Raw genomic sequence first — 25,166 nt, 5'->3', positions numbered from 1 at the left:
GGGGATCACCGGGGGTTTTGGGGTCTCGGGTCCGTGCGCGCCCCCGGTTCCGCCCTCGCGTGTGCGCGCCCTGGGGCGTGGCCACGGAGCCGCCCCCGCCGCGCGCTGATTGGCCCGAAGGCCCCGCTATGCAAATCATCCAGCTGGGGGCGTGGCTTGGCTCTTTGGGGCGGGGCGTGGCTCCCGCTTTGGTGTTGCGGGGCGTGCCCAATGCTCGGGGGGCGTGGCTATCGCGGAGGGGGCGGAGCTTGCCCGGCTGCACGTGGGCGCTATAAAACCCCGGCCCGGGGCGCCCCCGCAGTCGAGGCTCGGCCCCGCTGGGTGCCCCGAACCCCGCCGGGTCCCCCCGAACCCCGCTGGGTCCCGCAGCGCCCTCCCGCCTCCCCCGGTGTCCCCGGTGCCGTTCCCGCGAGCCCTCCGGTGCCCCCGAGCCGTCCCGGGTCCCCCGGTGACCCCGAGCCCCGGTGGTGCCCCCGCCATGTCCCCCGGGCTCCGCCTGCCCGCCCGGGCCGCGCTCCTGTCCCGCTCCCCGCCCGAGCCGGGGCTCCCCCGGGCCCCCCCGGTCCCTCCCGCCGCTTCCCCGCCGGGCCGGAGCCGCCCGGAGCCCTCCCGGCCCCGGGGCCTGGCCGAGATGCCGGGGCCGAGCTCCGCCGCCTTCATCTTCGAGCTGCTGTGCCGGGGCGGCGTGCGGAGGCTGCACGAGATGCAGGTAAATGGGGCTGGGGGCTCCGCCGCCCCCGGGGGTCTCCGGGCCGGGGCTCCCCTGTCCTGGGGGGATGGGGGGACCCTGGTGTCACCGTCCTGGCTGGAGGGACACCAGTGCCACCACCGCGAGTGTCGGAGGGGACAGGAGGGACCGCGGTCCTCCCACCCGGGGGGACACGGGACACGGGACTCGGATCTCTGTCCCCGGGGCTGGGTGGGGCCGGGACACCCCGAGCCGCCCCCGGGATTTGCGGGGGTGGCGCTGGGACCCCCGAGCTGGGCACGGCCGGAGCAGCCCGGGCTGGGGGCTGGGCGGGGGGGAGGGGGGACGGGGACGGGGTCACCCCCGGGTGGGCAGCGGCACCGGGGCCGGGGACACAGTGTCACAGCGGGTCCGGGAGCGCAGGGACGCCAGGACCTGTCCCTGTCCCGGCCCCGGTGTCCCCCGGTGTGACCCCCGGTCCCTCCTCACCCCGCCTGGCTGCCGGTCCCCGCTCGGGACCGTGCGGGGCTGTTCGGGCTGCTGTGACCCCCCCGTGTCCCCCCACGGTGACAGCCCGGTCCCGGTTCGGGACAGTGTGACCCCCCTGTGTCCCCTACTCGGTCCATACCCGGTCCCGGTCCGGTCCGGTGTGACCCCCCCATGTCCCCGCAGGTTCACGGCCGGTCCCGGTCCCGGTTCGGACCGGTGTGAACCCTCCCCGTGTCCCCACCCGGTTCATGCCCCGTCCCGGTTCGGGCCGTTGTGGCGAACCCGGCGTAACCCCCGTGTGTCCCCCGTGTCCCCACCCGGTTCCGGTGTGACCCTCTATGTCCCCCACTCGGTTCATGCCCGGTCCCGGTTCACAGCCGGTCCCGGTTCGGCCCGGTGTGACCCCCCGTGTCCCCGCAGGTCCATGCCCGGTCCCGGTCCGGCCCGGTGTGACGCCCCCGTGTCCCCGCAGGTTCACGGCCGGGCCCGGTTCGGCCGGTGTGGCGGGCCCGGTTCGGCCCGGTGCTCACGGTTCACGTGGCCGAGCCCGCGCTCGTGGCGCAGGTGCTGCGGCAGGAGGGCCCCGAGCCCCGGCGCGCCCTCAGCTGCCCCTGGAAGCAGCACCGGGAGCTGCGGGGGGCGCCGGGGGGGCTCCTGACCCTGTGAGTGCCGGGAGCGGGGGCGGATTTGGGGGAACACGGGGGGATATTTGGGGTGGATTTGGGAAAAAAATTGGGGAAATTGGGGAGAATTTGGGGGAAACTTAGCGGGGATTTGTCCCTGTCCTCGGGGGGGGCTTTGGGCTGGGTTGGGGGTCGGGGGCTGCACGGGGGGGGTCGGGGGCTCCCTGTGGGATTTGGGGGGTCGGGGGTCCCTGTGGGATTTGGGGGGTCGGGGGTTCCCTGTGGGATTTGGGGGGCTCTCCCAGGGCCCCCCCGCGCTCCCCGTGGGCCGGGGGTGTCCGTCCCCCCCAGCCGGGCTCCCCCCGCGCCCGTTCCGGGAAGGGCCCGTGGGGTGCGGGGGGGGGGGCCCGGGGGTGACTCAGGCGTGATTCAGCCCCCCCTGCCCCCCCCCGGATGTGAGTAACTGCCCGGGGGGGGCCCAGCCCCGCGTGGGCCGGGGGAGGGACCCCAAACCCCCCCAACCCCCCCCAGCTGTCCCCAGCACGGGCACAGGGGCCGGGGGCTCTCACAGGTGCCCCGGGCACACCTGGGGGAGCCCGGAACTGCCCCGGGGGGAACCGTGTCACCTGTGTCACCTGTGTGTCCCCTGTGTGTCACCTGTGTCACCTGTGTCCCACCAGTGTCCCCTGTGTCCCTCATATCCCCCGTGTGTCCCACCTGTGTCCCTCGTGTCCCATTTGTGTCCCCCGTGTCCCATTTGTGTCCCCCGTGTCCCTGCTCATGTCCCCAGTCTCCCTCCGTCCCTGTCCCTCACCCTCAGTGTGTCCCTGACCCCACACGTGTCCTGTCCCCATGTCCCCCTGTGTCCTTGTCCCCATCTCTGTCCCTGCCTGTCCCCACGTGCCCCCCTGTCACCTGTGTGCCACGTCCCTGCGTGGCCCGATCACAGCTGGCGGGCCCCTGGCACTGCCCCGTGGAGGGACTGTGTCCCCTGTGTCCCACCTGTGTCCCCTGTGTCACCTGTGTGTCCCGCGTGTCCCACCTGTGTCCCCTGTGTCCCACCTGTGTCCCCTGTGTCACCTGTGTCTCCCCTGTGTCCCATCTGTGTCCCCCGTGTCACCATTCTCTGTCCCTGCCATCTCCCTGTACTTCATCCATGTCCCCTGTCCCCATCTGTGTCCCTTGTCCCCACCCACATCCCCCGTGTCCCTGTCCCCCTCTTTCCCGCCTGTTCCCATGTCCCCGTGTCCCCTCCGCGCCCGCTGTCACCTGTGTCCCCATCTTGTGCCATGGCCCTTGTCCCTCATGTCCTGTCCTGTCCTCATGTCCATCGTGTCCCCTGCTGTGCTATGTCCCTGTCCCCCCTGTCCCCCTCCCGTGACACTGTCCCTGTCCCCCATGTCCCATCCTGTGCCATGGCCCTTGTCCCTTATGTCCCCATCCTGTCCCCTGTGTCCCCATGACTCTGTCCCCCTGTCCCCCCGTCCCTGTGACGCTGTCCCCTGTCCCCCTTGTCCTCCGTGTCCCCCTGATGCTGTCCCTGTCCCCTTCCCCCCTATCCCCTGTGTCTCCGTATCCCTGTCCCCATGTCTCCCTGTCCCCGTGTCCCCATGACTCTGTCCCCCTGTCCCCCTGATGCTGTCCCTTGTCCCCCATGTCCCATCCTGTACCATGTCCCCCTGTCCCCGTGTCCCCATGACTCTGTCCTCCTGTCCCCTGTCCCCCCCGTCCCTGTGACTCTGTCCCTGTCCCCCTGTCCCCTGTCCCCTCTGTCCCTGTCCCCCTGTCCCCCCCTCCCTCCTCTTCCCTTGTCCCCCTGTCCCCTGACGCTGTCGCTGTCCCCCTGTCCCCTTCCCTGACGCTGTCCCTTTCCCCTTCCGTGCCCCTACGCTGTCGCTGTCCCCTTCCCCGTCCCCGTGTCCCCTGACGCTGTCGCTGTCCCCCTGTCCCCCTTGTCCCCCTTGTCCCCCGTGTCCCCCTGACGCTGTCGCTGTCCCCAGGGAGGGCGATGCGTGGCGCGGCTCCCGGCGGCTCCTGGCGCGGTCCCTGCTCCGCCCGGGCGCTGCCGAGGCCTTCGCGCTCCCGGTGGCCGCGGCCGTGACCGAGCTCGTGGCGCGGCTGCGGCGGCTGCGGCGGCGCCACCCCCGGGGGCTCGTGCGCGACATCGGCACCGAATTCAACCGCTTCGGCCTCGAGGGTGAGCGGCACCCCGAAATGGGGGGGGACCCCGAATGGGGATGGGGAACCCCGAAATGGGGGGGACCCCGAAATGGGGGGGGACCCCGAATGGGGATGGGGAACCCCGAAATGGGGAGAGGGAACCCCGAAATGGGGATGGGTACCCCAAATGGGGATGGGGACCCCGAAATGGGGGAGGGACCCCAAATGGGGATGGGGACCCCGAAATGGGGGAGGGAACCCCGAAATGGGGATGGGGACCCCGAAATGGGAATGGGGACCCCGAAATGGGGATGGGGAGCCCCGAAATGGGGAGGGGGACCTCAAACAGGGATGGGGAACCCCAAATGGGGATGGGGAACCCCAAAGGGCTGGGACCCCCACAGGGACCCCCCAAAGGGCTCCAGGGCACTTCTGTCCCCCAGTGTCCCCAGAGGGGACCCCCAAATCGGCTGGGGTCCCCAGTGTCCCTTTGTCCCCAGTGTCCCGTGTCCCCATCCTCTGTGTCTCTGGCCATCCCATGTCCCGAGGGACCCCAAACAGTGTCATGGTGTCCCAATGTCCCCAGTTTCCCCATCCGCAGTGATGGTGTCCCTGTGTCCCCATCCCCTTTGTCTTGGGCCATCCTGTGTCCCAAAGGGGTGTCCGGAACCCCCAAGGCTGGGACCCCCCATGCCCCAGTGTCCCCATGTCTCCAGGGTCCCCCATGCCCCATGTCCCTGGTGTCCCCATGTCCCCATCCTCTGTGTCTCAGGCCATCCTGTGTCCCCAGTGTCCCTGTGTCCCCATGTCCCAGTGTCCTCATGTCCCCATGTCCCATGTCCCTGGTGTCCCCATGTCCCCCCTGTGTCCATGTCCCATGTCCCTGGTGTCCCCAGTGTTCCCCCTGTCCCCATGTCCTCAGTGTCCCCATGTCTCCAGTGTCCCCATGTCCCCCCTGTCCCCAGTGTCCCTATGCCCCATGACCCTGGTGTCCTCATGTCCCCAGTGTCCCCATGTCCCCAGTGTCCCCATGTCCCCAGTGTCCCCATGTGCCCATGCCCCCGATGTCCCCATGCCCCCGGTGTCCCCATGCCCCCGGTGTCCCCATGACCCTGATGTCCCCCTGTCCCACAGCCATCTCCTGGGTGCTGTTCTCCTCCCGCCTGGGCTGCCTGGGGGACCCTGGGGACAGCGGGGACAGCGGGGACACCGAGGCTGTGCTGCAGAGCGTGGGGGCGGTGCTGGCGCTGACGCTGGTGACAATGGCACTGCCACGTCCCCTCCTGCGCCTCGTCCCCGCGCCCTGGGACGCCTTCTGCCACGCCTGGGACCAGCTCTTCGCCTTTGGTGAGGGACACGGGGACAGGGGGACAGGGGGACACCGTGGTGGCCTCACATGGGGACACAGGGACAGGGGACAGGGGGACACTGTGGTGACCTCACATGGGGACACAGGGACAGGGGGACAGGGGGACACCGTGGTGACCTCCCATGGGGACATAGGGACACAGGGACAGGGGGACAGGGGGGCACCATGGTGACCTCACATGGGGACAACATGGGGACAGGGGGACACTGTGGTCACTTCACATGGGGACATGAGGACATCGCATGGGGACATGGGGACAGGGGGACACCGTGGTGACCTCACAGGGGGACAGGGGGACATTGTGGTGACCTCCCATGGGGACATGGGACCATCCCATGGGGACACAGGGACATCCCAGAGGGATACGGGGATGTCCCACAGCCATGGGGACATGGGGACACTCCTGCTCACCTTCAGCTGAGGGGACACAGGGCACATGGGGACATCCAAGGGACACTGAGACACCCCGTGGTGTCACAGGGATGTCCCATGACCGTGGCAGTCCCCTGCCATGTCCCAAGGGACACGCCGATGGCCGTGGTGACACCGACAGGGACTCGGTGACAATGCATGGCCACGGTGGCACTGATGGCACCAATGGCACTGACGGCCGTTGTTGTCCCCAGCCAAGGGACACGTGGACCGGCGCGTGGCCGCGGTGGCAGCGCGGGGGCCGCTGGCCGAGGGGGACACGTGTGTCACCGACCTGCTGGCCCGGGAGCGCGTCCCCGTCAGCAGCATCTACGGCAACGTCACCGAGCTGCTGCTGGCCGGGGTGGACACGGTGAGGGGGTGACACCGCGGCGTCCCCGCTGTCACCGCGGGCCCTGCTGATGTCACCGTGTGTCCCCAGGTGGCCAGCACGCTGGCCTGGAGCCTGTACGAGCTGGCCCGGAACCCGGGGGCGCAGGCAGCCCTGCACCGCCAGCTGCTCGCTGCCACTGCCACCAACGGCGGTGACAGTGACAGTGACAGTGCCACCACCGAGCGTGCCGCTGCTGCTGCCACCGCCGCCGCGCTGGGACGGCTGCCACTGCTGCGGGCGGTGGTGAAGGAGACGCTCAGGTGACGGGGACACGGGGCTGGGGACATGGGGACAGTGGTGGGACATGGGGAGAGTGATGGGGACATTGGGAATGGGGACATGGGGACACAGGGACATGGGGATGGGGACATGGGGACAGGAACATGGACACAGGGACATGGGGACAGTGATGGGACATGGGGAGAGTGATGGGGACATTGGGAATGGGGACATGGGGACATGGGTATGGGGACGTGGGGACAGTGGTGGGACATGGGGACATTGGGAATGGGGACATGGGGACAGTGATGGGACATGGGGAGATTGATGGGGACATTGGGAATGGGGACACGGGGACATGGGGACTCAGGGACATGGGGACAGTGGTGGGACATGGGGACAATGGGAATGGGGACACAGGGACATGGGGATGGGGACAGGAACACAGAGGGACACAGGGATGGGGACCCCAGGACTTGGGGACACAGGGACACAGGGCTGGGGACATGGGGACAGCGGGGACATGGGGACAATGGGAATGGGGACATGGGGACAGGAACATGGACACGGGGACATGGGGACAGTGATGGGACATGGGGACATTGGGAATGGGGACATGGGGACACAGGGACATGGGGATGGGGACATGGGGACAGTGATGGGACATGGGGACAATGGGAATGGGGACATGGGGACAGGAACATGGACACAGGGACATGGGGACAGTGATGGGACATGGGGACATGGGGAGAGAGATTGGGATATGGGGACAGGAACACAGAGGGACACTGGGATGGGGACACAGAAATGGGGACACAGGAACATGGGGGTGGGGACACAGGGACAATGGGACATGGAAAGGACGTGGGACATGGGGACATGGGGACACAGAAATGGGGACACAGGGACATGGGAACAGGACAGGGATGTGGATAAAGATGGGGACAGGGACAGGACAGGGATGGGGACAGGACAGGATGGGTTTGGGGACAAAATGGGGACAGGGCTGGGGACAAGGATGAGGATGAGGATGGGGGTGAAGAGCAGGACAGGGTGGAGATGAGGATGGGACAAGGGAGGGATGAGGAGGAGGATGGGGACGGGGATGAAGGTGAGGACAGGACGAGGTCAGGGATGGGGACAGGGACAGGGAGGTGACACTGGCTGTCCCCCCCCCCAGGCTGTACCCCGTCATCCCGGCCAACGCCCGCGTTGTCCCCGAGTGCGACATCCGTGTCGGTGACTACCTGGTGCCACGCCAGGTGAGCCGGGGCGACACCCCGCAGCCCGGGGCTCCCGCTGTCCCCAGGGTGTCCCCAGGGTGTCCCCAGGGTGTCCCCAGGGTGTCCCCGCTGACCCCGTGTCCCCGCAGACCCTCATCACCCTGTGCCATTACGCCACGTCCCGCGACAGCCGCTTCTTCCCCGCGCCCGACGCCTTCCGCCCGGAGCGCTGGCTGCGCCCCGGGGACACCGCTGGGGACACCCCCGGGGACACCACTGGGGACACCGCTGGGGACACCGCTGGCCCCAGGCACCCCTTTGCCTCCCTGCCCTTCGGCCTCGGCCCGCGCAGCTGCGTCGGGCGCCGCTTGGCCGAGCTGCAGCTGCACATGGCGCTGGCACAGGTGGGTGTCCCATGTCCCCATGGTGTCACCAGGCTGTCCCCACGGTGTCACTCACCCGTCCCTGTCCCCCAGATCCTGCTGCGCTTCGAGGTGCGGCCGGAGCCCGGGGGGGGCCGCGTGCGCCCCATGACCCGAACCCTGCTGGCCCCCGGAGCCCCCATCAGCCTGCGCTTCCTCGAGAGGTGACACCGGGGACGCGGGGACGTGGGGACAATGGGGACTCTGGGGACACCGGGGACATGGGGACATCAGGGACACTGGAGATACATGGGGACACTAGAGACACTGGAGACATGGGGACACCAAGGACTCTGGGGACACCGGGGACATGGGGACACTGGAGACACTGGGGACATGGGGACACTGGAGATACATGAGGACACTCGGGACATGGGGACACCGGGGATATGAGGACATGGGGGACACTGGGGACATGGCGACACCAGAGACACTGGGGACATGGGGACATGGGGACACCAGAGACTCCAGTGATACATGGGGACACTGGAGACACTGGAGACATGGGGACACCGGGGACATGGGGACACTGGAGATACATGGGGACACCGAGGACTCTGGGGACACCGGGGACATGGGGACATCAGGGACACTGGAGATACATGGGGACACTGGGGACACGGGGACATCGGGGATATGGGGACACTGGAGACACTAGAGACATGGGGACGCTGGGGACATGGGGACATTGGGGCACCAGGGACATGGGGACACCAGGGACATGGGGACACCAGAGACTCTGGAAATATGGGGACACCAGGGACACTGGGGACACTGGGGACACTGGGGACACTGGGGACACGGGAACAGCAGGGACAGTGCAGAGACCTTGACCCCAGCGGTGACTTCACCCCCAGTGATGGCACCGAGCCCAGCGGTGGCCTTGGCACCACAGTGTGCCCAGTGTCACCCCAGCCCAGAGGTGGCCCTGACCCCTCGGTGACATTGGCCGTGGTGGCAGCGGCCCCCACCCCATGGCACTGCTGGCCCTGGCAGTGTCACACACCCTGTGCTGGCCTTGTCCCCACGGTGTCCCCAAACCTATGGGGGTGACTCTGTTGTTGTGGCCTTGTCCCCGTGGTGTCCCCAATGCTGTGGGAACCTCAGCCTGGCTGCTGGCCTTGTCCCCAAGGCGTCCCCAGCCCCATGGGGGTGACTCTGTGGTGGTGGCCTTGTCCCCGTGGTGTCCCCAACCCCGCGGTGCCCAGGGTGGGGGTCACGTTAATTTATTGGCCAATAAAGCGATTTTGGCGTTTTGGGGTTTTGGCTTTTGGGATTTTGGGGTTTTGGGATTTTGGCATTTTGGGGTTTTGGCATTTTGGCTTTTGGGGTTTTGGCATTTCGGGGTTTTGGGATTTTGGCTTTTGGGATTTCAGGGTTTTGGGATTTGGGCATTTTGGGATTTCAGGGTTTTGGCATTTTGGCGTTTTGGGGTTTTGGGCTTTTGGGGTTTCGGGGTTTTGGGATTTTGGCTTTTGGGATTTTGGGATTTCGGGATTTTGGCATTTTGGGATTTTGGCGTTTTGGGGTTTTGCAGCTCCGCTCTCCCCTCCCCTCCCCCCCGTGCCCCGACCTGCCCAGGTGTGCCCGGGGGTCACGTGGCACCGCGGGGGGGGCACACAGGGACCCCCGGACACGTCACGGTGCCCATGGGGGGTTGGGGGGATGGGTGACCCCCCCGTGGGGTGTCGGGACCCCCCGTGGGGTTTAACCCGCGGTGCTGGGGGGGGATGGGGGGCGCTGACGTCAGCACGGGGGACTCTGGACCCTCGCGGGGACCCTGGGGCAGCCGAGCGTGGTGACCCCCCCTGGCCTCCCCTCCCCTCCCCCCCGGGCCGGGACACCCCTCCCCCAGGTGAGCGGGAAGGGGGGAGGGGGATTCCTCGGGCAAGAGATTGGCACGGGGCTCACCTGGGCACCCCCCCGAGCTCACCTGGGCACCCCAGCTCACCTGGGCACCCCCTGAGCTCACCTGGGCACCCCCGAGCTCACCTGGGCACCCCCCTGAGCTCACCTGGGCACCCCCGAGCTCACCTGGGCACCCCCGAGCTCACCTGGGCACCCCCGAGCTCACATACAACCACTACCTGCCCCCCACCTTCACTCACCTGCCTGAAACACCTGCAACCCAGTAACTATGACTCCTGCACCACCCTCCCCCACTGCACACTACCGCACCCACCGCCCCCCACCAGCCCCAGCTCTAGCCTGCACCCGAGCTCACCTGCACCCAGCTCACCTGGCCCGGCTCCTGGGCACCCCCTCTCCCTGCACCCCAGCTCATCACCAGCGGCACCCGCCACCTGGGTGCCCTTAAAACGGCACCTTGAGCCCACACGGGCACCCTGAGCTCACCTGGGCAGTGCTGAGCTCTCCTGGGCACACCACCCCCACCCGAGCTCACCTGGGCACCCTGAGCTCACCTGGGCCCTGAGCTCACCTGGGCACCCTGAGCTCACCTGGGAGCTCACCTGGGCACCTGCCCTGAGCTCACCTGGGCAGCGCTGAGCTCTCCTGGGCACACATCCCCCTCCGAGCTCACCTGAGCACCCCTGAGCCCACCTGGGCACTCCAAACCCCGCGGGGCGCTGAGCCCAGCCCGGCCGGTGCCACCTGTGCCAGGTGGGGGTGGCAGAGGGACCCGAAGGAGGGGAAGGGGTGGGCACCGGAGAGAGAGGCGGGGGCCGGGGTGCCACTGGGGTGCCCCCCAGCACCTGCAGGGCGCGGCTCCGGGCACCTCGGGCAGCCCAACATCGGCCGGTGAGAGCCGGGGCTGCCCCGGGAACGAGGTGCCAACGTGGGCATGGGGTGCCAGAGCAGTTTTGGGGTGCCAGGGCTGGGATGGGGGTCCTGGAAAGTGAGTCCAGAGGGATGGGGGCCCAAGAGCACGGATGGGGCACCAGGCGCGGGATTGGGGAATGTGGGGACACAGGTGGGAGACACGGGGGGCACGGTTGGCACTGGGGGACACTCGGGGGGCAGAGGGACGCTCAGTGTGAGTGTGACCATTGGGGACACCAGGGGGGGACAGGATGGCACCTGCCCAGCCCTGCTGGGGAGGGGTCACAGCGGTGCCACCCAGCGTGTCCCTGAGTGTCCCCTGTTCCTGTCCCCTGTCCCTGTCCCCTCTTCCCGTCCCTTGTCCCTGTCCCTGTTGTGTCCCCTGTCCCATCCCTGTCCCCTCCCGTCCCCTGTCCCTGTCCCCGTTCCCTGTGCCTGTCCCCTGTTCCCTGTCCCATCCCTGTCCCGTCCTTGTCCCTGTTGTGTCCTCTGTCGCATGTCCTTGCCCCTGTCCCCATTCCTTGTCCCCGTCCCTGTTGTGTCCCCTGTCCCATCCCCTGTCCCTGTCCCTGTCCCCTGTCTCCTGTTCCCCGTCCCCAGTCCCCATCCCTGTTGTGTCCCCTGTCCCTGTCCCTGTCCCTGCTGACCCTCAGCCCCGCTCTGGGGCACCGGTACCTGTGGGGGGGGTGTGTGAGGGGTGCCCACCCCCCAAAACACCCCCAGAGCATCCCCAGGACCCTCACAGCCATGTGCTGCAATTTTGGGGTGACAACCCCAAAAACACCCCCTATAACCCCCCCCACTGGTACTTATGGGGGGGGTCTGAGGGGTGCCCCCCCAACACCCTGAACCCCCCCAGGGACACCAGGACTGGATTTGGGGGGGGGGAGGTTATGGGGGGGGCATTTTTGGGGTTCCCCATTTCCCTGCCAATAAAGGGGTGTGGGCAGTGCCCCCCCCATCCCGTGTGTCACTGTGGGGGGTCACTGCTGCCGGGGGTGGGGGACCCCCAAAATGAGCCCGAGCCGAGGTCGGTGGTGTGTGTTTATTGGGGGGGGGAATACAGTGAGACCCCCCCCGTGGTGACAGCAGCGGGGGGGAGGTGCCCCCCTGGGTCTGGGGGGGAGGTGACCCCCTGCCCCCCCCAATTGGGTCTGGGGGATGGGGGGGCACACCCTGGGGGTCACCGGTGTAAACCAGTCCAGACCAGTTTAGGGAAATGGGGGGGCCCTGCTGGATTTAGGGAGGCTGTGACCCCCCCCCAGCCCCCCCAGCCCCCAAGGGGGGAGTGTGTGAGGAAGGGGGGGGGGGTCGCTGTGGGGGGGTCCTGCCCCGAGTGCCCCCCCCCCAGTGTGGGGGTGCCCGTGACCCCCCCGGGGGTGTGGGGGGGGAATGACCAGTACAAACCAGTTTGGAGAGCTCAGACTGAGATGGATTTGGGGGGGGGCTCTGTCCCAGGCCCCTCCCGCCGTGGGGGGGTCACAGCCCCGCCGGGGGGGTCACCCCATGATTTTTGGGGGGAATGGGGGTGTCCTTGTCCCCAGTGCTTCATGCGGCTGCGGGGGGGCAGCTGGTCAGCACTGGGGGGCTCTGAACCCCCCCGTCAGGGCCGGGACCCCTCCCCAGAGGAGCTGTGCCCCCCGGCCCCCCGCTATAGGAAGGCTCCGGGGTTGGCGCGGGGGTCGCGCTGGTTCCGGAAGCGCAGGGCGAGCCAGACCCCCAAAACCTGCAACAAACGGGGCGTGGGGGGTTGGGGGGCTGCTGGACCCCCCGGGCCCTGACCCCCCCCCCGGCCCCCCGTACCTCGGTGAAGCTGAAGAACAGCCCGACCCCCCCCAGGATCCGCAGCGCCTGCTCCGAGTGCTGCAGCAGCTGGGGGGCGCAGGGCGGGCACGGGGGCGCCCCCCCCGGCGGGAACCGGCACCTCTGGGGGCACACGGGGGGCTCAGGGGGCTCACAGCCACTGGGGGGGGGGGGGCAGGGCAGGCCCCTCCTGGGGGGGCTCAGCACGGCCAGGGGGTCCCCAAATTCCATTTCCCCCCAAAAAACCCCAAACCCCCATCCCCCAGGGTCCCCTTCCAGCCCCCCCCAATCACCTCCCCAGGGGTGTCCCCAGATCCCCCCCTAACCCCCTAAACCCCCAACCCCCAGGAGTGCCTAAGACCCCCAAACCCCCAACTCCCAAGTGACCCCCTGAACCCCCCTAAACCCCCCCAACCCCCAAACTCCCACCCCCAACCCCCGCAGTGACCCCTAAAACCCCCCAAAACCCCCCGACTCCCCAATCACCCCAAACCCTTCCCAAACCCCCACTCCCCATTGCCCCCCCAAAAACCCCCAAACTCCCCCAGTGACCCCCAAAGCCCCCCAACCCCCCAACCCCCCAGTGACCCCCTAAACCCCCCAACTGCCCCCCAACCCCCCAACTCCCCATTTACCCCTGAACCCCCATCAAACCCCCGGTCACCCCCAAACCCCCCAAACTCCCCCAATTTACCCCCCAAACCCCCCAAACTTCCCATTCACCCCCAAACCCCTCCCCTGAACCCCCCCGACTGCCCCCCCAAAACCCCCAAACCCCCCACTCCCAAATTACCTGTGAACACCCCCAACTCCCCCAGTCACCCCTGAAACCCCCCAACTGCACCCCCAAACTCCCCAGTGACCCCTAAATCTCCTCCAAAACCCCCAAATCCCCAGTGACCCCCAAAGCCCCCCAACCCCCCAAACCCCCTGAACCCCCAGTTGCCCCTAAACCCCCCAACTGCCCCCCAAACCCCCCAGCTCCCCATTTACCCCTGAACCCCCATCAAAACCCCCGGTCACCCCAAAACCCCCCAAACCCCCAAATTTACCCCCAAACCCCCCAAACTTCCCAAGCACCCCCCAAACTCCCCAGTCACCCCTAACCCCCTCCCCACCTGACCCCCCCAATCCCCCCCAGACTCACAGCGGGGCAGTTTGGGGGTTCCCAGGGGGGCTCCAGGCCGGGGGGGCTGGCGGGGGGGGCGCTGGCCGGGGCGGGGGTCCCGGGGGGCTCCCCAGCCCGCACAGCGCCAGCCGCAGCGCCGAGCTCCCCCCGGCGCCCCGGGCTCAGCAGCGGCCAGGCCCGGGCCGCAGCAGCCAGGCCGCCCTGGGGGGGCAGCGGGGGCGGCCCCAAAACCGCACAGGACCCCCGGGACCCCCACACCGACACAGGGCACCCCAAAATCCGTTAGAGCCCCCCGAGACCCCCCCAGTGACACAGGGCACCCCAAAAATCCGTCAGAGGCCCCCGGGATCCCCCCAATGCCATGGGGCACCCCAAAATCCGTTAGACCCCCAGCACCCTCCCACCACCATGGAGCACCCCAAAAATGGTCAGAGACCCCCCAGACTCCCCCACTGACACAGGGCACCCCAAAAATGGTCAGAGACCCCCGGGATCCCCCGACTGCAATGGGACCCCCCAAACCCCTCAGTGCCCCCCCCGGGGCTGGGGGACCCCAGTGGAGCTGGGAGGATCCCAGCCCATCCCCCAAGGATTTTGGGGTGGGGGGGGGGGGGGGTCCCTGTGCACCCCGGAAATCGGGGATGGGCTGTGGGGTGAGGTGGGGGGGGTGCCGGGGGGGGGTCCCAGAGAGATCTGGGGGGGTCCTGAGGGAATTGGGGGGGTCCTGAGGGAGTTGGGGGGGTCCCAGGGGGTTTTGGGGGCCCCGGGGGGTGGTCCTAGGAGGTTTTGGGGGGGTCTCAGGGGATTTTGGGGGTCTGAGGGGGTCTCGGGGGTTTTTAGGGATTCCCAGGGGGTTCTGGGGGTGCCGGGGATTTTGGGGGGTCCCAGGGGGTTTTGGGGGGTCCCAGGGGGTTTTGGAGGGCCAGAGGGATTTTGGGGGGTCCCGGGGGGGGTCCCAGGGGGTTCTGGGGGTGCCGGGGATTCTGGGGGGGCCCGGGGGGGGTCCCAGGGGGTTCTGGGGATTTTGGGGGGCCCGGGGGGGTCCCCGCACCCACCTGAGCGTCGCGGCCCAGGGCGAGGCAGGCGCAGGACACGCCCAGCTGGCACAGGAACACCAGGCCCAGGATCAGCACGTACTGGGGGGGTCAAGGGGGGCACGCAGGCACAGAGAGCCCCCCAAATCCCCTCGGGAACCCCCAAATCCCCTAGGGAACCCCCAAATCACCCCCCCCCTGACCCCCCCCAAATCCCCCCTGACACCCCAAAATCCCCTCGGGAACCCCCAAATCCCCCCGACACCCCAAAATCCCCCCTGACCCCCCAAAATCCCCTCGGGAACCCCCAAATCCCCCCTGACACCCCCCAAATCCCCCCTGACACCCCAAATCCCCTCGGGAACCCCAAATCCCCCCTGACACCCCAAAATCCCCCTTGATCCCCCCAAATCCCCCCTGACACCCCAAATCCCCTTGGGAACCCCCCAAATCCCCCCTGACCCCCCCAAATCCCCTGACACCCCCAAATCCCCTTGGGAACCCCCCCAAAATCCCCCTGTGAACCCCCAAATCCCCCTGACCCCAAAATTCCCCCCCCCAAAATCCCCTGACCCCCAAACCCCCCTGACACCCCCAAAATCCCCTCGGGAACCCCCAAATCCCCCCTGACCCCCCAAAATCCCCCCTGACCGCCCCAAAATCCCCTTGGGAACCCCCCAAATCCCCCCTGACCCCCCCCACAGCCAGACCCCCCGCAGGTTTTGGGGTCCCCAGGTGGGGTTTGAGGCCCCTGAAGGGTCAGAAGGGGGCAGGAGCTGGGGGGGGGGCATGGGGGAGGGGGTTGGGATATCGGGGGGCATTTGGGGACACGGGGGAGGGGGGGCAGCCTGGGAGGGGGCTAGGGACATCTGGGGGGTGCTGGGGACACTGCCAGGGTTACAAAGGCCAGCCAGGGTGTCTTGGGGACACTGCCAGGGACATTCAGAGGGGCTTGGGGACACTGCCAGAGGTGTCAGGGCCATCCAGGGGGGCTTGGGGACAGAGCAGGGACATCCAGGGGGTGCTGGGGACACTGCCAGAGGTGTCAGGGACATCCAGGGGGGCTTGGGGACAGAGCAGGGACATCCAGGGGGTGCTGGGGACACTGCCAAGGGGTGTTGGGGACAGTGCCAGGGGTGCCAGGGACATCCAGGGGGTGCTGGGGACACTGCCAGAGGTGTCAGGGCCATCCAGAGGGGCTTGGGGACAGAGCAGGGACATCCAGAGGGGTTTGGGGACACTGCCAGAGATGCCAGGGACATCCAGGGGGTGCTGGGGACACCGCCAGGGGCATCTAGGGGGGCACTGGGGACATCCAGGGGGTGTTTGGGACAGTGCCAGGGGTGCCAGGGGACATTCAGGGGGTGCTGGGGACACTGCCAGGGACATCCAGGGGGTGCTGGGGACATCCAGGGGTATTTGGGGACATTGCCAGGGGTGCCAGGGGACATTCAGGGGGTGCTGGGGACACTGCCAGGGACATCAGAGGGGCACTGGGGACATTGCCAGGGGTGCCAACGACACCCAGGTGGGCACTGGGGACATTCAGGGGAAGTTGAGAACACTGCCAGGGGTGCCAGGGACATCCAGAAGGGCACTGGGGACATTGCCAGGACATCCAGAGGGGCTTGGGGACACTGCCAGGGGTGCCAGGGACACGCTGGGGACCGAGGGGGGCTTTGGGCCAAGGGGACAGAGCAGGGCAGGATGCGGTGCCCAGGCGGGCTGGGGGCTCCCAGAGGGGCTGGGGGTGCCGGGGGGAGTCCCCGGAGGTTCCCCGGAGGTTCCCCCCGCCCAAAGGATACGAAGAAGAGCAGGACCTGGTGGTGCCGCAGGGCCCCGAGCAGCCCCAGCGCCGCGATCAGCAGGAGGAAGACTCCGACGGCGAAAGCTCCTCCGAGCAGGGGGGGGCTGGAGCCCCCGGCCAGGCCCCGCGCCCAGCCCGCCACGGCCACCAGCAGCACCCCCACCAGCTGGGGGCACGGGGCAGGGGGCACGGGGCAGGGGACACGGGTTAGGGGGCACCGGTACTCCTAGAACCCCCCCGAACCGGGACTGAGCCCCCCGAACCGGGATTGAGTTCCCAAACCGGGACTGTGCCCCCAAAACCGGGACCGTGCCCCCAGCACAGCGCCCCCCCCGAACCAGGACTGAGCTCCCCCAAACCGGGACTGTGTCCCCCCCGAGCCGGGACTGAGCCCCCAAACCGGGACTGAGCCCCGAACCGGGACTGAGCCCCCGAACCGGGATTGAGTTCCCAAACCGGGACCGTGCCCCCAAACCGGGATCGTGCCCCCCCAGCACAGCGCCCCCCCCGAACCAGGACTGAACCCCCAAACCGGGACTGAGCCCCCCAAACCGGGACTGTGTCCCCAAACCGGGACTGACTCCCCCAAACCGGGACCGAGCCCCCCCAGCCCTGCCCAGCCCCCCCTACAGGGGCAGCCCCAGAGCCGCCCCCAGACCGGGGGTCCCAGGAGCCCCCAGCTTTGGGGACCCCCAACTTCCCCACAGCACCCCAGAACCCCAAACCGGGAGGGGCCCCCCGCCCTGCAGACCTCCCCAAACCCCCCAGAGCTGAGGGTCCCAAATCCCCTCACGGCCCCCTCAGGGCAGAGGGGTCCTCAATCCCCTCAGAGCCCCCCAGAGCTCAGGGGGTCCCCAATCCCCTCAGAGCCCTCCCAGGGCAGAGAGGTCCCCAAACGCCCCAGAGCTCAGGGGGTCCCCAATCCCCTCACGGCCCCTCAAGGATCCCCAAGCCCCTCCCAGGGGATCCCCAATCCCCTCACGGCCCCCTCAGGGCACAGGGGTCCCCACTCCCCTCAGAGCCCCCCAGACCTGAGGGTCCCCAATCCTCCCCCAGAACCGAGGGGTCCCCATTCCCCTCACGCCCCCTCAGGGCAGAGGGGTCCCCACTCCCCTCAGCGCCCCTCAGACCTGAGGGGTCCCCAATCCCCTCCCAGAGCAGAGGGGTCCCCAATCCCCCCCGCCAGAGCTGAGGGGTCCCCATTCTCCTCACACCCCCAAACCCGAGGGGTCCCCACTCCCCTCACGGCCCCCCCGCTCACCACATAAACCACGTTGAGGGCGCAGAGCGCGTTGCGCGAACAGGCGAAGCCTCCGCAGACCATGGCGGGCTCTGGGGTTCCCGGGAGTCCCGGGGGTGCCGGGAGGTGCCGGGGGGCTCGGAGGGCTCGGGGGTCCCGGGGGTTCCGGGGGGTTCCGGGCTCCCCTGCGCCGCGGCCCCTTTAAACCGCGGCCCCGCGCCCCGCGCGCCCGCCCGCACTGCGCCTGCGCAGGGCCTCCGCCCCGCCCACCGCGCCCAGTGTCTACATAGCCCCGCCCTTAGGCCCCGCCCACCACTCGCGTTTAGGCCCCGCCCCGAACACCGTATATGGGCATGACCACACCCACATCATTAGCACACCTCCACACTGCGCATGCGCACAGCGCCACTAGGACGGGGCGGGGCCTCCGGGAGGGGGGGGGGCAAACCCTGAATAGCCCCGCCCCCAGAATCTCGCCCCTCCCCAAACCCCCCGACCCCCCCAGCCGCACAAATCCCGGCCCCGCCCAACCCCAGAGCCCCCAGAACCCCCCCATGGCCCCCAGGAACCCCCAGAGCCCCCCAGGAACCCCCATGGCCCCCAGGAACCCCCAGAGCCCCCCAGGAACCCCCCATGGCGCCCCAGGGAACCCCCAGAGCCCCCCAGGGACCCCCAGAGCCCCCAGGGCCCCCCCATAAGCCCCCGAGGGCACCCCGGAAGGCTCTGGGGGGATAGAGGGGCTGGGGGCAGTCCTGGGGGGCTCTGGGGGGGTCCTGGGAGCCCCAGCCCCCCCCCCGTGTACCCCAAACCCCCGTGTGCCCCCCCCGAGGTCGCGCCCTCCTGGGAAGTCCTTGAGGGGCCACATTTGGTCCCTTATCAACGGCCCAATGATTAATTAATTAACCATTAATCAGCTCCGGGGGGGCGCTTTGGGGGGGCTTTGGGGGTCCCCGCACCCCGGGAGGGGCCAAATTTTGGGGGGAGAAGGGGCGAGTCCCCAAAGCTCCCCTTGGTGTCACCAACGGGGGGAACCGGGGGTGCAGCCGGCCCGGGGGGGGGCGGGGTGGCCCCCGCGGGGTCTGGCGAGGTCACGGCGCGACCTCGGCGCGTTATCGCGACAGCGATAGGGGCGATAGGGGCGGCTTAAAGCGACAGCGGGCCCGGGGCGGGCAGCGATGGCTCCGTGGCTGCTGTGGCTGCTGCTGCTGCTGGTGACCGGCACCGGGGGGGCTCCCCCTGAGCCCCGGGCGGTACCGGAGCCCCGGGCGGTACCGGAGCTTCCCGAGAGGTACCGGAGCCCCCGGTGAGCCGACTCCGGGAGCTTCGGGTCGAGCGGGGTCGGACGGGCTCCGGGGCCTCGGGCAGTTGTTCGCCGCGGATTCGAACCGGGCCGGGCCGGGGCAGCTGGAGCTGAACGTGCAGGGCTCGGGCAGGTGGGGACAGGGGGGGACAGGGGGGGACAGGGTTGGAGGGTGGGGGGCGCTCGGCACCCTCCGTGTTGCCCCCTCATCCCCCTCCCCTCTGTCCTCACCCCTTGATCCCACCTGTCCCCACCCCTGCTCTCCATCCCACCCCAATCCAACCCCAATTCCAACCCCACACCGACCCTAATCCCAATCTCAATCCAATCCCAGTCCCAATCCCAATCCCAATCCCACCTCAATCCCATCCCAATCCCTCCCCAATCCTAATCCCATCCAGCCCCAACTGCAATCCAATCCCACCCCAATCCTACCCCAGTCCCAGTCCCAATCCCATCCCAATTTCATCCAAATCCTCCCCCAACCCCCCTCTAGTGCTGATCCTCATCCAATCCCAACCCCAATTCCAATCCAATCCTGTCTCAATCCAATCCAATCCAATCCCACCCCTATCCCACCCCAATCCCATCCCAGTCCCAATCCCATCCCAACCCCAATCCTATCCCAATCCTACCCCAGTCCCAATCCCATCCCCATCCTCGTCCCAATTTCATCCCAATCCCCCCCAATGCCGATCCCCATCCCCATCCCAATCCCACCCCCAACCCCAATCCCAATCTCATCCCAATCCCATCCCAACCCTCATGCCAATCCCACCCAATCCCAACCCCAATTGCATCCCATCCCAATCCCAATCCTGAACCCAATCCCAATCCCAATCCCAATCCCCCAATCCCCCCAGTCCCACCTTAATCCAATCCCAATCCCAATCCAATCCCACCCCAATCCAATCCAATCCCACCCCAACCCCAATCCCATCCCAACCCTAAAGTCAATCTCAATCCAATCCCAACGGAAATCGCATTCCATCCTAATCCTGATCCCATCCCAACCCCAATCCTGATCCTAATCCCAGTCCTGATCCCAATCCCACCCCAACTCCAATCCCAATCCTGATCCCAATCCCAGCCCCAATCCCAATCCCAATCCCACCCCAACTCTAATCCCACCCCAATCCCAATCCCAATCCCACTCCAATCCCACCCCAATCCCACCCCAATCCCAATCCCACCCCAATCCCAATCCCAATCCCAATCCCACCCCAATCCCAATCCCAATCCCACTCCAATCCCACCCCAATCCCACCCCAATCCCAATCCCACCCCAATCCCAATCCCACTCCAATCCCACCCCAGTCCCAACCCCAATCCCAATCCTAATCCCACCCCAATCCCAATCCCACCCCAGTCCCAATCCCACCCACTCCCAATCCCACCCCAATCCAATCCCACCCCCTCGCTAACCCCCTCTCACCGCCCTCCCCGTCCCCTTTCCCAGGCTGTTCTCGCGGGTGTCCCCGGCCCTCCTGGCGCTCCCCACGGTCTCGGCGCTCCGGGCCCTGCTGGACAATTACGAGCCGCTCCCTGGGCCGGGCGGAGGCGGAGCCGCCGGAGGAGCTGCAGGAGCAGCGCCGCTTCCTGGCGGCCGCGCTGGCCACGCCGGTGCTGGCGCTGCTCGAGCGCTTCGTGCTCGACAAAGGTGGGCACGCCATGTCCTCGTGATGTCCCCCTGTCCCCGCGGTGTCCCCTTTGTTCACACCGTGTCCTCGCGGTGTCCCCGCAGTGTCCCCCCATCCCCACGGTGACCCCCTGTCCCCGCGGTGTCCCCGCGGTGTTTCCCCTGGCCCTACAGTGTCCCCATGGTGACCCCCTGTCCCTACAGTGTCCCCGTGGTGCCCCCATGATGTCCCCACTGTGTCCCCCTGTCCCCACTGCGTCCCTCCAGTGTTCCCCCTGTCCCCATGATGTCCCCACCGTGTCCTCCTATCCCCACAGTGTCCCCGTGGTGCCCCCATGATGTCCCCACTGTGTCCCCCCTGTCCCCACCGTGTCCCCACGGTGCCTCCACAGTGTCCCTATGGTGTCCCCCCTGTCCCCACGATGTCCCTGTGGTGTCCCCACGGTGTTCCCCCTGTCCCCATGGTGTCCCTCCAGTGTTCCCCCTGTCCCCACTGCGTTTCCACTGTGTCCCCACTGTGTCGCCACAATGTCCCTACAATGTTCCCCCTGTCCCCACAGTGTCCCCACGGTGTCCTCACGAGGTCCCCACACTGTCCCCAGGGCTGTACTCACACTGTCCCCATGGTGTCCTCATGGTGTCCCCACGCTGTCCCCAGGGCTGTACCCCCTGTCCCCATGCTGTCCCCACGCTGTCCCCACGCTGTCCCCATGATGTCCCCACGCTATCCCCACGCTGTCCCTAGGGCTGTACCCCATGTCCCCACACTGTCCCCAGGGCTGTGCCCCCATGTCCCCACACTGTCCCCATGATGTCCCCACACTGTCCCAGGGCTGTACCCCATGTCCCCATGCTGTCCCCAGGGCTGTGCCCCATGCCCCCACACTGTCCCCAGGGCTGTACCCCATGTCCCCACACTGTCCCCAGGGCTGTACCCCATGTCCCCACACTGTCCCCAGGGCTGTGCCCCATGTCCCCACACTGTCCCCACGCTGTCCCCATGATGTCCCCACGCTGTCCCCACACTGTCCCCAGAGCTGTACCCCATGTCCCCACGCTGTCCCCATGATGTCCCCACGCTGTCCCCATGATGTCCCCACGCTGTCCCCAGGGCTGTACCCCTCGGCCGAGGCGTTCCGGGCCGATCTCCACTCCATGTGGTTCGGACTCTACTCGCGCTCCAGAGGGAAAGCTCTGGACTCCTGCGGCTTCGAGCACGTGTTCGTGGGTGAGGGGACACGGGGGGACACTGGGGACACGGGGGGGACACCGGGGAAGGGGGGACACTGTGGGGATGGCAGGAATGGGGACAGGGATTGAACAGGGGGACACCAAGGGCATGGGAGGGACACTGGCAATGGGAGGGACTCCGTGGGGATTGGGGGACACCAAAGGGATTGGGGGACACCATGGGGATGGGGGGGGACACCAAAGGGATGAGGGGACACCAAAGGGATGGGGGGACGCTAAGGGGATGGAGGGGACACGGTGGGGAGGGGGGGACAGCAAGGGGATGGGGGGGACAGCAAGGGGATGGGGTGACACCGTGAGGGTGGAGCTGGGGAGGCTTGGGGGGCAATGCCGGGGGTTGGGTGGGTCCCTGGGGGCAGCTGTGGTCACCTCCTGTCCGTGTCACCCGTGTCCCCAGGGGAGGTGAAGAACGACGCCGTGTCCGGGTGTCACAACTGGGTGCAGCTGCAGGCACTGGAGAGCGCGGGGAGGCTGCAGTACCTGGGCTGCACCTGGGATGGGCCCGTGAGTGGGGACAGGGGACACGGGGGGACAGGGGACACATGGGGACATGGGGGAGGCTGCAGTACCTGGGCTGCACCTGGGACGGGCCCGTGAGTGGGGACAGGGGGGACATGGGGGGACATGGACATGGGGACACCAGGGATGCCAAAGGAACATGGAGAGGATGGGGATGTGATGAGGATGGGGACAGGGGGGGACTCCCTGAGTGAGGGATGGGGACAACACTGAGGGACACGGGGACAGGGGGACAGGGGGACATGGGGGACACAGGGAGATGGGGACATGGGGACATGGGGACGTGGGGACATGGGGGACAGGGGGACATGGAGGACATGGGGACATGGAGGACATGGGGACAGGAGGACATGGGGACAGGGGGACATGGAGGATATGAGGCCACGGGGGACAGGGGGACACAGGGACACGGGGACACAGGGACATGGGGACACGGGGAGGGATTCCCTGAGCAGGACATGGGCACACAGAGGGGGCACCCACTGCAGCACCCTGGGCTTCCCCTCCTGCCCCATCTCCCGCAGTGTCCCCAGCCCAGCTCTCTGTCCCCAAGGATGTCCCCAGGCTCCCTGTCTCTGTGTCCCCACAATGCCCCGAGGTCCCACCCCCACATTCCCCTGGAACGTCATGGCCCCCTGCTTTGTCCCCACTGGTTGTCCCCTGCAGCATCCCTGATGTCCCTGTCCCCCAAAGCCACACCCGCGGTCCCCCCGTGGCTGTACCCGCGTGTTCCGTGTGCCCCCCATGGCCTGGGCACCCCCGTGCCCACCCCCGTGCCCACCCCCGTGCCCCTCTCTGTGCCCCCCGTGAGCCCCCCCCGGGCTGCGCTGCGGCTGCGGCTCCGCCGGGATGGGCACCCACGGCACCGTGTCCCCTGTCTGTCTGTCTGTGTGTCCGTCTGTCTGTCCCCGGCAGTGGACGGCCTTCCCGGACGTGCTGTCGCTGCGGTTCCGCTGGGACGGGCACCTCAAAGCGCGGGGGTCGCTCCTGGTGGGCTCCAGCCCCGAGTTCGACCTGGCGCTGTTCACCCTCTGCTTCCTGGCACCCGCGCCGTCGCACCGCGCCAGTGAGCCCCGGGGGCGGGCACCGGCGGGGGCTGGCACCGCGGGGCTGGCACTGCCCCAGGGGGCTGGCACTGAGGGCAGGGGGCTGGCACCATCCCAGGGGACTGGCACTGCCCGAGGGCAGGGGGCTGGCACCGAGGGCAGGGGGCTGGCACTGCCCGGGGGGCACGGGCGCACCGAGGGCAATCCCCAGGGGCTGGCACCCAGGGAGCTGGCACGCAGGGGGCTGGCACCGGGGGAGGGGGCTGGCATGCCCGGGCGGCCCCAAGGGACTGGCACCATGGGCTGGCATCGAGGGGAGGGGGCTGGCACTGAGGGGAGGGGGCTGGCACCGCGGGGAGGGGCTGGCACGGGGAGGGGCTGGCAGGAGAAGGCACTGAGGGCAGGGGCCTGGCACTGAGAGGAGGGGGCTGGCATTGCCCCAAGGGACTGGCACTGCCTCAGGGGGCTGGCACAGAGGGCAGGGGGCTGGCACCGCCCCAGGGGACACCCGGCACCCACCCGGGGGCTGTGGTGCCCACCCGGGGGTCCCGGCCCCGGGGTCACCCTCACCTGTGCCCCGCAGGTGCCACATCAGCCTGGGGGGAGAAGCTGCCACCATCCAGACCTACAGCTGGGACAAGCAGCGCCTGGTGGCCTCGGCGTACCCCCTGACCCCACAATGAACCCGCCAGGACCCCTGACCCACATGAACCGAGACCCCCAGGACCCCACATGACCCCCCACCCCCCCCCTAATCAAGAACCCCCCAGACCCAAAAACCCCTGAACCCCCTGAACCCTAACAATAAACCCCCCAGGACCCCCATTCCCGCCTCTGCCTTGGAGGGTGCAGGGGATGGGGACACCGGGTGCTGAGACCCCCAGTGAGGCTGGGACCCCACAGTGACCCCTGGGACCCCACAATGACCACTAGGGCCCCATAGTGACCCCTGGGACCCCACAGTGACCGCTGGGACCCCACAATGACCTCTGGGACCCCCCCCCCAGTGGATGTTGGGACCGCACAATGACCACTAGGGCCCCATAGTGACCCCTGGGACCCCACAATGACCTCTGGGGCCCCATAGTGACCACTGGGACCCCATAATGGCCACTGGGACCCCACAATGACCGCTAGGGCCCCATAGTGACCTCTGGGACCCCACAATGACCTCTGGGACCCCACTATGACCTCTGGGGCCCCATAGTGACCACTGGGACCCCACAATGACCGCTGTCACCCCCGCAGGTGGTGGCACCATCCCGGGCACTGGGACCCCCCCCACCATGTCTTGGGACCCCACAGTGTCCACTGGGACCCCCCAATGGACGTTGGCACCCCACACGTGGTGGCACCATCCCACTGGGACCCCACACGACCACTAGGGCCCCAAAGTGACCACTGGGACCCCCCAGTGAACGTTGGGGCCCCATAGTGACCACTGGGACCCCATAGTGACCACTGGGACCCCACAATGACCACTAGGGCCCCAAAGTGACCACTGGGACCCCACAATGACCTCTGGGACCCCACAATGACCACTAGGGCCCCAAAATGACCACTGGTCCCCCCAGTGCCCGCTGTCACCCCCGCAGGTGGTGGCACCGCCCCGGACACCA

General features: G+C 68.1%; 3 protein-coding genes across 3 annotated transcripts; 2 read left to right on the top strand and 1 right to left on the bottom strand.

Moving 5' to 3' along the window:
* Positions 1-478: 478 nt before the first annotated feature.
* LOC115914490 (25-hydroxyvitamin D-1 alpha hydroxylase, mitochondrial) lies at positions 479-8,166 on the top strand. Its single transcript, XM_030967016.1, is given in 10 exon segments — positions 479-709; positions 1,650-1,668; positions 1,671-1,839; positions 3,801-3,997; positions 5,167-5,307; positions 5,956-6,113; positions 6,183-6,394; positions 7,534-7,615; positions 7,726-7,980; positions 8,053-8,166. Coding segments are annotated over 10 exon segments (1,578 nt in total).
* A 4,138-nt stretch (positions 8,167-12,304) lies between these two features.
* TSPAN31 (tetraspanin 31) lies at positions 12,305-18,012 on the bottom strand. Its single transcript, XM_030967127.1, has 5 exons — positions 17,814-18,012; positions 16,551-16,718; positions 14,767-14,847; positions 12,583-12,705; positions 12,305-12,505 (listed from the first exon to the last, which is right to left on the bottom strand). The coding sequence occupies exons 1-5, from the start codon at positions 17,874-17,876 to the stop codon at positions 12,431-12,433; spliced, it is 510 nt and encodes a 169-aa protein (XP_030822987.1). The 5' UTR covers positions 17,877-18,012; the 3' UTR covers positions 12,305-12,430.
* A 955-nt stretch (positions 18,013-18,967) lies between these two features.
* On the top strand, positions 18,968-24,230 carry LOC115914489 (poly(U)-specific endoribonuclease-A-like). Its single transcript, XM_030967015.1, has 6 exons — positions 18,968-19,095; positions 20,631-20,752; positions 21,843-21,959; positions 22,380-22,486; positions 23,417-23,580; positions 24,131-24,230. The coding sequence occupies exons 1-6, from the start codon at positions 18,968-18,970 to the stop codon at positions 24,228-24,230; spliced, it is 738 nt and encodes a 245-aa protein (XP_030822875.1).
* The last annotated feature ends 936 nt before the right edge of the window (positions 24,231-25,166 follow it).

Source organism: Camarhynchus parvulus, chromosome 29 (genome assembly GCF_901933205.1).
Source record: "Camarhynchus parvulus chromosome 29, STF_HiC, whole genome shotgun sequence".
NCBI lineage: Eukaryota > Metazoa > Chordata > Aves > Passeriformes > Thraupidae > Camarhynchus > Camarhynchus parvulus.
The sequence above is the reverse complement of the archived record's forward strand: the minus strand, read 5'-3'. Positions and strand labels throughout refer to the sequence as shown.